The 15,145-nt window shown below is 39.4% G+C and overlaps 1 protein-coding gene across 1 annotated transcript in view; it reads right to left on the bottom strand.

Moving 5' to 3' along the window:
* The window catches only part of LOC122666164 (tripeptidyl-peptidase 2), a 73,764-nt gene extending 61,359 nt beyond the window's left edge, over positions 1-12,405 (bottom strand). Inside the window, exons 1-9 of the mRNA XM_043862295.1 lie at positions 11,926-12,405; positions 10,402-10,480; positions 10,240-10,313; positions 7,821-7,930; positions 7,650-7,730; positions 6,839-6,925; positions 6,610-6,752; positions 3,010-3,160; positions 2,793-2,915 (exon numbers count right to left, since the gene is read on the bottom strand). Coding sequence (XP_043718230.1) covers positions 2,793-2,915; positions 3,010-3,160; positions 6,610-6,752; positions 6,839-6,925; positions 7,650-7,730; positions 7,821-7,930; positions 10,240-10,313; positions 10,402-10,480; positions 11,926-12,241 — 1,164 coding nt within the window. The 5' untranslated portion in view covers positions 12,242-12,405. The remainder of the gene's footprint in view (positions 1-2,792; positions 2,916-3,009; positions 3,161-6,609; positions 6,753-6,838; positions 6,926-7,649; positions 7,731-7,820; positions 7,931-10,239; positions 10,314-10,401; positions 10,481-11,925) is intronic.
* Between the last annotated feature and the right edge of the window lie 2,740 nt (positions 12,406-15,145).

Raw genomic sequence — 15,145 nt, 5'->3', positions numbered from 1 at the left:
TTTAGTTTTAGCACAACCACGTTTGGCCTCAAAATCAGCGGACTTCCCATGTAATTTCCAGCATTGAGCCTTAGTGTGATAAAGTTTGTTGCAATGTTCACACTTCATAGGGTCTTTTGCTGATGTAGCAGAAGCCGAAACAATACTCTCAGAAGGAGGAATAGGTTTGGAGCCAGTAGCAGCCTGTAAAGCTGACCTCTCAACTGTAGGAGTCAACATCATAGCAGCCCGACGTGTTTCTTCACTGTGAACATAAGAAAAGGTCTCCTCCAAAGTGGGGAAAGGGACCCTACCAAGAACTTGCACACGACTGGGATCATAATCAACATTAAGGCCAGCCAAAAAATCATACACCCGAAACTGGTCCACATAAGTATGATAGGTAGTGATGTCGGCAGCAGTGGAGGGCTGAAATCAAGCATAGTTTATCTAGTTGCTGCCATAAACTTTTGAGGGCAGCAAAATATTTAGTGACAAACAACTCCTTTTGAGTAGTATTTTGGAGTGTTTTCCTTACCTCATAAACATGTGCACCATTACCCGATCGACCATAGGTTCCTTTGACAGCAGTCCATATTTGTGTGGCAGTGTCAAGGAGAAGGTACTGACTAGAGAGGTCAGGTTGCATAGAATTGAGGACGAAGGACATGACCATAGCATCATTGGCATTCCATCAAGCTCTAGAGGGACCCTCTTCAGTTGGCTGTGTAGTGGTGCCAGTAAGATGGCCAGTAAGTCCTCTACCAGCCACAGTTAGAGAAAGTGACCTAGCCCACATGAGATAATTTGATCCATCAAGTTTAATGGCAGCAGCATAGGGGAGGAACTCATCCCGGGACTGATTATCTCCTCCAGAAGTAGTCGTAGTAACTTCAGAGTCCGGCATGATGATGGCAAAAAGTGACAGAAAAATTCAGAAGTAGAAGCTGAATTGTAGGTCTAATAACTCCTCTGGCAGTAGCAACTTGCTTGAAGAAGAAAAGGTAGAAGCAAAACAGCCCTAACCCAAATATCGATAAGGCTCAGGGTTTTGAAGAAAACCCTGAAAGAGGAGATCGATTAGGGTTAGGGGTCTTCAAAAAATTCTAAAAGTGGCTGAAAGTACTGTCGAGTGTTCCTTGAAGTAGAGTGAAGAAGATCTCCAAAGGGCAGCCAAAGCAAAGAGAAGAAAAACCAAAAATCGATAAAAGTCAGGGTTTTGAAAAACCCTGAGGTGAGATCGACAATTGGAATAGCCTTCAAAAAACTTGAAATTCATGTGATAGTAGCTGTTCAATACTGCTATCCAGGATGTCCAATAGAGAAAATCAGCTTCCAATGCAAAAGAGAGCTCGATCTTCAAGAAGGAGAGGACTCCAAAAAAAATTCGTAGAGATGCAAGGCCGCAACTATCGAGAATGATATGTGATTAAACCATGGATTGAAGAGGTTGAATTGAGGGCAGCATCTAGATCGTGGGATCACCTCATTAGTGCTGCCCTAGTGAATGAAGAGGACCAAGAAGAAAAAGAAGGGAGAAAGAGAAGATTGAGTGAAAGGAGGTGGAAGAGAAAACGATGGAGGGGATGGTGTTTTGAAAAACTAGGTCAGAGAATTTGGCTCTGATGCCATGTTAACAAAACAGAAAATTGGAGAATGCTTGAATGATCAAGCTCTCTATTTATAATAATAAAGGAGATTACAATGGTAAACACTGTTCACGACACTGTTCACGTGAACGGTGTCACAGCCCTAATTACATCTCTACCCTTGCTCATAAATACATAAGTAAAGAATAAATAAAACACCAAAAGATCAGAATACCCCCACAATATTCTGGTGTACATTATTCAACAATTCCTTTCTTTTAAAATATGGCGGTAGTTGTAGGAGCCTGCCATAGGGTTCTGTTGGTCATCTGCAGCAATAAAGAAGGGATTCTCTCGGGAAACAGTATATGTCATTGCACTTACTGTAAAGCGTGGTTTAGAGTGTAGTAGTTTCTAAACTCAGGGTTACTTTATCTTATATATCTTTAGATTGTATTAGTTACCTTGTACTTTTTGAATTACTACAATTCTATGTTTCTGATAAAAAAAAATATAAAAACATTTTTATACACTTCAATTTATAGTTATTAGACGAGGAAGGAATTGGTAAAAATTCCTACACCGCTGTTGTGGGAATTCTTTACCAAATTCCCTCTATTCTTTTTCCATGCATAGAAGGTTATTCACTTTCTGACTGCTTAATTGAAGGGGAATACCCTGGATAAGCCACATGCCGAATTTTTCTCAACAACATGGCCCAACATGTTCCCCTTGTTTTCTCAATAGGTCAATAGCACCTTAAAAGGTTCCAAAAGGAATTGACTTCTCCAAACAACTTTGAAAGCATTTAATGACATGGAGAAAAGTCAAACTGGTCAGTAAAGTGAACAAATGATTAGGTGATTACATAAGCAACACATCCACTGAATTTGGGCGCCAACCCAGCTGCCACATAGCAGTTATAGCTGTCATGTGGTACATGATTCCCAAAACCAGTACAGAGAGTATAGTTGTAAGTTTTATAAAACATGTTCATATATGTCCTACCTTGCATCTAAAATGTCTCGGAGAGGCTAAACCTATAGGGAGCCAGGGTCATATATCATAGCCTATAGCCAATAAAGGCAACACGGTATCAGTGCATATACCCCATGAAGTCTAAACTCTAAACAAAATACAAACTCTAGATTTTCAAGATTTGTTTGGATCAAACATGTGGATAACTAGAGTTCTAGATCAAAGAAGTCAGAGTCTCAAACATACCTGAACTGCAGCTATCAAAGCTCGAGTCAAACCAGTTCCTGTTTCCATTGAACCCAAGCGTGAATCTCCAATTTTACAAGATATTAGTTGTGCCCCAGGTGCAACTCCATTTAGCAAAGGTTCCTACATGGTGATAGCGTAGTCCAAAAACTGACTTTTATGTAGCAATAATGCAGCAAAAGGAATATTTTACTCGCAGAGGATATATTTAAAATACCTTCTCATGGAAAGCAGTAGCAATACCGGCAACATGAGTTCCATGGGGGGAGCTATCCGTTACAATACTCAAGATTTTTCCCTCATCATAAACATTTGTAACAAAGGAGCATGCGTCTAGTTTGCTGAATATCCCAAACTTCCGTTCAATCCTGCAGGTATACCCATTTTTTTAAGTTTAATAAATGCTCTTTTTTAATTGGCAGTAACAAAAAGAAGTATAATAATATCAAAAAAGAGATAGAAGCAAAGAAAAAGGAATTGCCAACCCCAACCCGCCCCCCCCCCCCTCACAAAAAAAAAAAAAGCGCCATAAGCCACAATCCAGGCTCCTCCTTCCAGCAAAGAGCCCACATCCAAACCCAATGTCCTCCACTTGTATCCTTGAGTGCTAAGGAGAGTTGGAGATAGGAACCTAAGTCTGGCTGACGAATTCAATGACTATCATAACACTGATGCCATCATAATGTAACTAACAACCAGAGTTCCACTGTGGGAATCCACCTGGCTGTAGAGGATTGCTCTCAGTCAGGCATCAACTGCCTGAGAAATTGTCATGTGATCGTCTGACAGACCCCACAATGGAGAAGGGAAGCGAAGACCACAAAAACATAGAACATGAGTTTGACCTACTGTTTCATGTTACCAGGACAAAAGTGAGCACTGAGATAAGTGTAAACAATCAGGAATGAGCAATGCTTTAGCATATTATCAAGATTCAAGCAATCGAGGGTGGACCTTGGTGCAACAATAAAGGTTGCTCCATTGTGACCAAGTGGTCACGGGTTCGAGTCTGGACGAAAGCAGGGGTAAGGGTGAGTACATTATGACCCTCCCTAGACCCCGCAGTGGCGGGAGCCTCGTGCACTGGATACACCCTTTTTCAAGATTCAAGCAATCAAAAAGAAAAAATAACATACATGCTAAAATGCTAACTTCTACAATGCTGTACCTAAGTCCACTCCCAATTGGTCACATGTACATAAATGTGACTATACACTAGAACGGTAGTGACAACCACCAAGTCACTAACCACATGAAACAATCTGTATACTTCACGAATCACATTTGCTGCCAACACACAAGCAAGGCCATGTCAAGTAAAAGGGATTATCTGTTAGAGTTTATGGAGGAAGGATATTGTCGGTACTTAGTTAAATAAGCTTGTATTTTTACCTCCCTAGGCATTCTTATGTTAGTGTGGGGCCATTGATGTAATCTTACTGGTATTGACAAGTTAGTAAATATAGGGGAGAGAAATCGATTATCTCCCCTAGCACTGTTGTGTTTCTCCTTCCTCTTCGCTTCTCTCATCTTATTTCCTTTTATTACTTTGAACTGGGTATCATAGCAGGTTTGAGAGTCGACCAGCAACTTCTCTCCATTGTGCCACTAGTTTTTTGGAAACCTAAAAGAGTAGAGGGCTCCAACAGAGGCTGCACCATGAAAGAAGAGTTGTTTAAGTTGTTCACCCATCAACTAGAAGACATATTGATGAAGATTTGAAGCTATGAAGACAAGTTAATGAGCAAAGGCAGAAAAATAGGGGTACCGCCAGTCCTGTAGTTCCTGCTCTCTTTCTCTCTCCTCAGGGATCAGTTGAAGTTGGGACCAGGTTCATTGGAGTCTCCCAAGGCCCCATGACCTTGGTAGTAAAGTAGGTGATGATTGAATTGGTCTGCTCTGGGACGGAAGGAGAATAGGGATACCGCCAGCCCTGTAGTTCCTGCTCTCTTTCTCTCTCCTCAGGGATCAGTTGAAGTTGGGACCAGGTTCATTGGAGTCGCCCAAGGCCCCATGTGTAGAGTTATTAGAATTTATGTTCTAAGGGTACTTTAGGAACTACTCTTTTGTCTAGTTGCCTTATAATGTATTTTCCTCTTTTTTATCTTTTTTACCTTTTACATCCCCAGGGAGGTGGATGTATCTTTATTATTATCAATGAAGTAATATAGCTGTGTGGAGAATACTCTCACACACAACACATTACCACCGAAACATCTTCTCTTCTTTCCTCTTGTCTTCTTCTTCCTTTCTTCCTTCCCTCTTCCTCCTTCAACTTCTTCTTTTTCTCTTACTTGTATTCCTAACCTAAAATCCAACTTGGTATCAGAGCCAAGAGGTTTGAGAGTCATATTCATCATCTTGCTCCTATTTTTTTCTTCTCTTTGGAATCCTAGGACACAAGGGATGTCAAGAAGGAGGCTCCTATGTAAAAAACTTGTTGAAGAAGTATGAAATAGGTTCTATATAACCTATGTAGATGTTTGAAGATGATATTTGAGTTGTATTGAATCTCCTTTGAAGGTTTGAAGCTCACCAAGCTACTGCTAAGGTTACCGCCAGCTTCTAGTTGCAGGCCATGTTTCTCTCTCTCTCTCAGCATGTGTTTGAGCTTTGGAATGGGTCAATAGAAACGCCCAAGGGTGCTTATTATGCCCCATATTTTCCTCCTTGTTGATTGAAGAACCTGTTTGAGCATAGCTCATTCTCGTGGGATCTCATTTTTTGCCAAGGTAAAACCGATACTACCTGTTTCCTTTTTTTTCTTGCATTTGGAATGCAATGTGTTACTCCCTTGGTTGAGAAATGATTATGGACAGCTTTGTTTGAGGTCTTTGAGCTTGTTTAAGTTGGTGCTACTCCTTGGAGAGTGTTAGGGTTGAGTTTAGTCAAGTTTGTACTTGTTTTCTTCTTCGCTGGAATTCCTTTCTTGTGTTGGATTCCATATTTGGGTTGAGTGTGTACTCCCCACTTGTTTGGATACCCTTGTTTATGGTCAAATGCCATTTCCCCTACAATATGGTTGATTTAGATGTCTTTCGGCTTGGTTCGCCTGATTCACACCCCACTCCAACAGCCTCTCAGTTTGTTTTTGAGAACCCACATTCACAAATCTCCATTGTGAAGCTTGATAACACCAACTACTTGGACTGGTCTCACTCAGTGAAGCTTTCCCTTAGGAGCAAAGGGAAACTTGGGTATATTAAAGGTACTATTACAGCCCCTAAGCCTGGCTCTCCTGCCTATCCGAAATAGAAGACCGAAAATTCCAGAGTCATGACATGGCTGATTTTCTCCATGAAGCCCGATATTGGGAGAAGGTTTATGCGAAAAGAAACTGCCAAGGCAATGGGACAGTGTCTCCCAGACCATTGACAGGGTGGCTGAATCCTAGTTATAAATTTCATTTTGGTGACCATTTCGGTCCACTAACAAAAATGACGTGCAAAAATATCAGACACACACACACACACAATATATATATATCTATATATAAGGATCAATTCTTTGAGCCTGGCCAAGAGAGAACTTCAAAAAGGGGCTTAGAAAATTAGGATTGCAACCCAGGCCCAAAAAAACCATGACCAAAAATTCACAATTTTCAGAAAACATCGAAATACCCCAAATTTTTTCGTTTTTCAAAAATAAAATGGAGATCCCCCCCCCCCCCCCCATAAACATATTGGTCAGGTGACTGAATAAAATTTTGGGCCAAAATTGAAACAAATTTGACTACTAAGCTTCAAAATCACAAAGCATCATACCCAAGTAGAAATTTCTTCAACAAATAATATCATCCATGGTAAACCATACACACCTATAGTTTGTTAATGGGACAAAGCTAGCCAGTTTTCCACATTCAGGGTCATCCTCCAGACTCTGTGTGTCAAGAGCGACTCTCCAAACTACACCATCATTCCATACAACAGCATCTACGATAGGCCCCTTGTCGTCGTAGCTCTGAAACAATAAGCACGAGTACTTCAAATAAGAACAGAAACAGTTCTTGAAACCTTAAGTAAAGATAAACCACAGTTGCAACTCACATCAGCTTGTTTTTGAAGAAGATCAACTCTACTTTGGAGGTCTTCCCGAGTCTTCTTCAAGTTGACATCTTCCACTTTAATGTGTTTCTGCAAAAAGTCCAGTCATAGCAAATTTAACACAAAACCCATTATCAATAACAGTGCATGCAAGGATATTGTAATAAGATCACCTCTGCAAGACCCTAATGTGGAGCAAGATATACAGAAATATAATATGCATATATATCCGCAAGTGGACTACACTGAGATTAGTAACAGAGGTTCATCACAAGTTGAAAACACATTCCCCAAAACATAATTTGCCCATCCTGAATCAGTGAGTTTTCTGTCGGGAGGATGAGAAGAATGTCAAACACCAATAGTTGATTTCTCATTGGAACTTCCCAATGTTGGTTTGGAGATTGTACTCATTTTCCCTTGACAAACCACCCCCATTACTTGAGATAATGCTTCATTGATCAATTTTCACAAGGCATAAAGTGTTCCAATGAAAAGAGGGGGGGGGGGGATGTAAGCGATTGGGTAAGATCCATTGAGGTTTGAATCCTGTTAAGGTATTCTGAAAGAGTGGAACAGGAAAATATTCAAATATGAAAAATTGGCCATATATATTCGTCTGCAGGGAAATTTCGGAGCTGTTGAAAAAAAAGTGGGATCATATTATTGACGAATTCAAGGACCATCAAAGTGAAAGATTTCAAAAAAATATTTTAACCATTGGAATCTGAAAGTAGTGAATGTTGAACACAGGATACAAAAATAGATATATAACCAATTAACTAAGATGGTGCCAAATAACATCATTAACAACCTGATCAAATTCATTCAGAAGCTTTAAAGCCTCAGCAACTGCTTCCTGGTTTTTCTCATCCCACTTTTTCTTCCTTTCACCCTGTCAAAACATGTTTATAAGCTGGTATATGGTCGCCTCAAGAATTCAAATCCATCAGGAAGTGCAGATGATGGATTGAAAGTAAAATACCTTCAAACGAGAAGTCAAAGTGTCAGTGAAAAGCTCATAAACTAGCTTGCAACCAACATGCCACTCCCCAGAAGGGTTCTTCCATGAAGGATTTACAACCAGTGATGCTCCTAAAAAAAATTTATATTAAACAGGGGATTAATAGAAGAGAAATAAGTAAGCATGGGGTCTGCACAAGAAAAACTAAACATCCTGAAGATAATATTAATGTTCAGCAAGGCAATTTGAACTCAAAGTTTGAAGAGAAAAAGATAAAAGAGGGGGGAAAAAAGGCAAAAGTGGGGTAACAAAAGCGTGTAGGAGTACAGGACTAAGAATGGCAACAGAATGGCTTAAACTGGAGCTTGCCCCAGCACATGGTAAGAACCTAAAACCCTGGGGCCCTGCTCCAGTTGCCTCATAAAATCAGTGAGGCACATGCATGTCCCACGTTGCAGGCGGATTAGGGTTGATAAATATTTTAACAGGACTAGTTATGGTATCAGCAACCCTAACCCCACACAGGTGCCATCCCTACACAGAGCAAATCTAAGATCAGTGTCATGTACTCCAACAGGCATCCATGATTGATGCAGATCGAAGCATGAAGAAGAGAAGGACCAAAATAAAAGTCAGAAAAAGTTACTGTTCACGAGTTATTGTCCATGTGAACAGTACCCAATGTACTATTCATGTGTTACTGTTCACGTGAACAGTACCACAACCATATTCCCTTATTGGGAATGTTACTAGAAGATCCTGTGGGGCCCAAAACCAGATTGCATGGAAGCTTTATTAGAAGATTCAATTTTGTCTATGCGTGGGGGATTTAGGAGTTCAGTTTTGTTTCTGTTTTTAGTTGACTTGGGTAATCTGGGTTCCACTGTTTTGTGGGTAATTATGGGGTTAGTTTACTTGTAAATTAGCTTACATTAATGATCCTTAAAACTATAAATTGTTGAATGTGCCAGCTGGGGAGACACACTGCCTAGCAGAACTCCTCGACAACTCTTAACCATCTGAGTACAGGATTTTCTCTAATTTGTTTCCAATAATTATCCTATATTTTCTGACAGTGACAAAGAGAAGAGGAAATATCTACTAAACTCTTCCTAAGGATATTTTGGAGATTAAAGAAGAAGAACAGCCAATAACTAAATATTGGTTATCTCCCTTCGGACAGACACACTACAGGAACAAAGGCTCTCAAAACAGCAAACATGAAATGCTACAGACACACAGTCATGAATCTTGCACGTCATCACCAGAACAGGACAACCCTTGATTAAATTGTAACAACTGCTTATCCCAAAAGCTCGAGCTGTTAAGGGCCACAACAATGTATATCAACAACAACCCCCCCACACACATATGTAGGCCCACATACACGTGCGCGCACGCATACACACACGGCTCTGCACGTGACACCATCATGTAGTGGCGCCATCACATGGCAGCGAAGGGACAAGGCAAAGGAGCACAACACACAACACAAAGCCCCCGCACATACCAGGGATCAAACACCCGACCTCCTGCCTCCTGACTCTGATACCATGTTACAACCTCTTATGCCAAAAGCTCAAGCTGTTAAGGGCTACAAAAATGTATATCAACATAAACCACATGAAACCAACCATTAAAGAAAGGGAGTTTTGTACAAGGACAACAAACTATTAAATTTCCTTGCAGCAGCAGAAGGGTTCCTCTTATCTTCTTACGCATATCCTACTAATCCTCCAACATTTTTTTTAACCATGGATTTATTGATCGGGATTTGTTAGGTCATAGCATCCAAAATCAGGATCACACATAGTCTGATCTCAGCTGACTCGGTGATCCCACCCCCCAAAACTTGGTTCTATCAGGCCTGGATAAAACCTGTAGTGACAAACTTGGCCAAGTCAAGCAAATATCGGCTGAATTGACATGGACCAGATCAGGATAGGCAGTGGGGGATTCAATACACAAGTCTGCTCCCCAAATCCTTGTTCACATATTTCTTTCTCTTTGCCTTTATTTCCTTCTTCTCTTTTCTTTTTTCTTTTTGTCCCAGATGCCGAATCAAGCATGACCATGGTCTAGAGTGTAGCTTCAGCTTGCATTCAAAGACTCAACTGCTCACAGGATTTGTAGTTTCAACCAATTGTCACATTTAGTGACGTTCTTAAGATTTTGGAAATGGTTTGTAGCCCTAACCACCATAATTGTTATACTACCTGGCAATAGGTAGTTAAAGTTAACAAAGAAACAAAAGAACCAAGAGAAGTTTCTTGCTTTTTTTTTAACTCATTTTATTTTTAAATTCAGAAAATTGTTTGAAAAAAAAAAAAAACAAGGAGCTCCCCTTCGTGAAACGCCAACACAGTGAGAAGTGTTTAACTCTTACAACTTCGTGCAATTTTTATGATTTGGACTACCAAACAATACATATCTTGCCAACCTGAAGCGCCAGTGATATAACCATCTGCATCAGCCTTCACCACTTTTGAGGTATCAATATCTCCACTTCCCGTGCTACAAGAAGGAGAGTTTCTCCAGTTAGGAAAAAATAAAGCCAATAAAAGTTCCTAAGTTATCCACAGTAAAAAAGTCTCCAGCATACCAATCCACAACATCTAGGATTTTTGGTTTGCCATCTGAGGTAACTTGTAAACCAGCAGCAGCCGGGTCTACACCAGAATCTGAAAGTAATAAATTAAGGTTAGAACAACCATGACAAAAAAAAATATTACTGATAGAACCACACCACATTATATTCAAAATAAGCCATGCAATTTCTAGGCTAGGTTTCAGGCAGAAATATTTCATGTTATTACTTTGTCACACATGAAAACTGTCTGTTCAATGAACATACATGCATAGATCTGATCATGATGCATTGACTTGCTTAGTTGCACTCAAACAGATGCATGTACAGGTAACAGGTGAAGTTCATGCATGAAAAAAGGGGAAAAGCATACAGATGTACACAATACTAATGACAACAAACACGTCAACCACCTGAAAGCATCTTTTGTTGGGTGAAAATTGGAAACATAAAATAACTAAGCAGCAAACCTATGTACTGACAATACATGCAATCACTAGGTAGTTGCAATATTTGAATGACTTATAGCGACAGGTCCGGATAGTATACTCAACATTACATTCTACGTGTACTTCTTCACCTCCCTTGAAATGTAGTCCACTTGATCCACCCAAGGATCCATTTGTACTTCTTCACACCCCCTCCCGAACCCAAATCTCTCTGGAACGAAACTGAACTCAACCATAGTCGATCGTGTAGTTCCATAAGCAAGTTGGACTTGTACATAATTGTCTTCAAAGTGGAGTTCCATGTCTGTGAGAGGTCTCCAGAACTTTCCAAGTAGACTATACTATGATCTCTTCTTCCAACGCCCAACTCCCCGAGTGGAAAAGGAAATCTATACATACTGGTGCAGAATTAACTGACCCACCTCCCTTTGAAGCCCATGAATCTGGAGACCCTCTTCTCACTTGATAACCTCATTTGTGCAGCATACAATACCAACAAATTGAAACTAGGAGCATTCAACCTAAAAAATTAAAAGTTAATCACCAAAAAAGATTGGGGGAGGGGCGAAACCATGATTAAGCCTATCAGAGAAACAATGGGGGTAACCCTCCTTAACTGATATGTCCTGGTTGACATCCACATGTCATAGCTTACGAAAGGAACACGAAATCAAAAAGTATAACCAGTTCATCGTCCACTGTTTTACTTAAATCTCCTCCATCAATCAATTTAAAACGAAACTAAACGATTATATAGTAAAAAAAAATTAATTTCAAGGTCGAAATTATTGTCAGTTCCACCAGAATAAAAAACTAACGTATAAAAGAGAAAGCAACATCTTATTGATTACTTAAGACATCATCAAAACCACTAATCGAACCCCTCCGATTTTCCAATCCAAACCACTTTTCAAAAACTAATCAATCATTTCGATGCATATTACTTCCGGACTCCGATTTAACAAATCTCCGAAACAAGAACAGCATACAAATTACCAAAGACACAAGTACCAGAATTTGGATTTTCTCCAGTCAGAGTCAAAACCAATTAGAAATCACTAAATTGACCTTCGAAGAAATAAGGAGTTACCAAAAATCGCAATAATAACACCCCGCCCATCGTACTGTGGATGAGCTTCGACGAATCTATCAGCGCCGATCTCCTTCTTAGGCATCAGAGAAGCTAAGAAAGTAGGCTCGTTCAGTTTGAAAGAACGAAGAGCTCCACTTTCTTCAACAGAAGAAGCGTGAGAAGACAGAGGCATTGCCCTGATTGTGAACTCTCCTCGTCTCCTTCTTCTCCGCTTTTGGGGCTCTAGCGATAGTGTCGAAGTAGCAGAGAGAAATGAAAGATGGATTACTAGTTGTCCACATAGACAAAAAGGTTTAAATAGCGGTCTTAGCATTTCCGATTTATTTTTATTTATCTTTATTTATTTCTTTTTTTTTTTGGGGGGGGAAAACCGAGTTTTTAGTAAGAAATGACTATTCCGGCCGCCGTGTAGCTGGTGGCTTGTCGGGCGTAACTGACTTTCACGGCTAAGTTCAGGCAATGAGTTGGCATCTCCCGAGCGGAGGACGCCACTTAGCCAGAAGCCTGGCGTGTCGTTGCAGTGTAAGCGATTGGTTCTCTTTCTATATGCGTTTTTCCCGTTTCCTCGTGGCTGTTACATTACATGTCGTCCTTGTTCTTCTTCTTTGGATATGCTTATTGGCATTTTTTTGAAAAAAGATTTCCATACCGCCAGTGTACAGTTTTCTTCACACAATCTTTTTTGGGCAATTACCATTACTGCCCTTTATTCAAAGTCTCTATTCTAAATTTCTTTTCTTAATCCCCTTAAACTAAAACGCAAAGTTCCACCTCTCCATCTCCCTGATATTCTAAAATCCTGAGGTTACCTTTCTCTTCTAATAACCGCACTCCCTCTCCTACCATAGACACCTGACACCCACCTTCTTCCCCGACTCCTCTCTAATTCAAGATGTTATGCCCCAGTAAGATTAGCTGCAGAAAATAGAAGTTATATTGAGAGTTTCTAAATGACACATCTATAGTTCCATTTAGAACTTGATACTTTCTTTTAATTGCCCCTTATTATATTTCCAAAAATTCTTTAAGATCATATAGATACTAAATTTTGCTGTCCTAGAGGATCTTCTGGATGATTAGGTGTTATACAAAGCATATACTGTAAGACAAATCAGGTATACAGAAATAGAGAAAATACTTGTTATCGCACAACAGTTGCAGAGTGAAACGAACCAAAAAGGAAGAAGCACAAACAACCGAGTTGAGTCGTATCTGAAAGATACTTTCCTTAAGGATTTAGATGCCCCCTCTTCTGCAACGAGATTGACCTTGCACCGTACCCTCCAAGATAAATACAACTCCTAAACGTATAGGTTGTAGAACCTAATATGAGTACTGTGGATACCAAACGGCTATACAAGCCTCTTATTACTTAAATGAAAATACAGTAAGTACCTGTCTCTGGAACGGACTGTTGCAGAGACAATACGTTTCTGTTGTGTACTCTTACAAGGGAGATGTGACCGTATATATACCTCCACGTATAAGGACGAGGTGTAACTATTCATATACATGTACGAATAGACAAGTATGGTTCAACCGTATAGATGAACCACGAAAGTGCAAAACTCCTATAAGGTTTTGCCCACACCCACACCCACACCCCGACCCCGACTTCGGCCACGGCCCTACCTGGCGAGCGCGCGATTCAAAAGCACTCCAAGGACCCCCCCCACACACTAGAGAGTAGGGTGACCACCTCTCCAAATGGCTCACACCTTAAGGAAACAATCCTATATATATACCCCTCAAATAACTCTCCCACAACCAATGTGGGACTATTCTTGAGCTCAAAATTGTCTCTTGCATACAAGAGAGCATAATGAGTTCCAACAAAATAGTGGAGGGAAATAAAAAGGAGGGAATGAAACAAAACACAAATTTTGAAACTTTGACACATATGAAAAAGTGTTTTTTGAAACAAGTAATTTGACTTTGACTCAAAAAGTACTTTTTATAAAATAATAATACAACATTAGGAATTTTATTTAAAATGAGTGGTGCAAGTGCAGCTTTTAACGATCGTATGGCAAGAAATGACCGTTACGCTTAGAAAATATTTCAGACAATTTAACTTTTTTAGAATTGGCTAAAAATCTTAGAATAGGTCAATTTTATCATTTTAAAAGACCATGTCTATGCTCTAGTATGGATACTACGTCATTTTTGCCACCATATTATCAGAATTAGAGTTTCAAAGAACCCCATGTTTGAGCACAATTTTGACCCTGTTCTTAAAAAAATCGACAGCATATCTTTGTATCATTGAATAGCACTCAAAAAAATCTTTCTAACGATACATGAATTGTTGAAATTCAAAGGTCGGATCTGCACATATCTCTTTCGGAAGTTTACCAAAAAAAAGGCGATGAAATGCACTAAAATGAGCCGTATATGCTACTGATGATTTTGCAAGGGATCATCTGCAAACTACGTGTTTGTGCGCCAACAAATATGTTCACCGGCGTTTTGTCATGTAACGGTGTTGGCAAAAATATTCACTGTGAGATAGGCTTTAATGCATTGGCAAAATAAATACCTATTTCGCCAGCGGCTTTGCCGAAGGGGATAGGCTATAGATAACCCTCTCCATAATAGAAAAAAACGAGGATCCAGATAAAATATGGATCAAAAAAGATTCAGAGAAGGTTTTCCAAATCCAGAATATAGAGAGAATGGGAAAAACATTATTGTAAATTTCCAAAAAAAAAGTCAGAAAAGGGAAAAACAATCGGAGCGCCCTTAGGCTCAAAATTTTGCAAGAAGATCAGAAAGAACGCCAAAACTATGTAAAATTGAGTCTAAGAGCCTTCTCTAACCAAAAGAGGTAATTTTCTTACCCCTTGTTTTATTTAAATTATTTAGTTAATATTTCATTTTATGCCATCATAATGCCATGTTATAATATATTGCATTTTACACTGTAATAATGTCGTGGATTCTGTAAATATTTTAGAACTCAGTATAATTACAACATTATAATGGCAAATTTACCAAAATGGCTTTCTAAGTAAAATCCTTTTTTTAGGCCATCTTAGTGCCAAAATTAAAGTTCTTCAAAATGAATAAATATCCATTTGTTAGGACGTCATAATGCCGGCATTTTCAAAAAATTAAATAAATCTTTTATGTCATTATATATGTCATTTTTGCTACAAAAATGATTCTCATGTTTGCATGCATATTACATAATTTTCATAATTGGTCTAGATAGATA

This window comes from Telopea speciosissima, chromosome 6 (genome assembly GCF_018873765.1).
Source record: "Telopea speciosissima isolate NSW1024214 ecotype Mountain lineage chromosome 6, Tspe_v1, whole genome shotgun sequence".
NCBI classification, from domain to species: domain Eukaryota; kingdom Viridiplantae; phylum Streptophyta; class Magnoliopsida; order Proteales; family Proteaceae; genus Telopea; species Telopea speciosissima.
The sequence above is the reverse complement of the archived record's forward strand: the minus strand, read 5'-3'. Positions and strand labels throughout refer to the sequence as shown.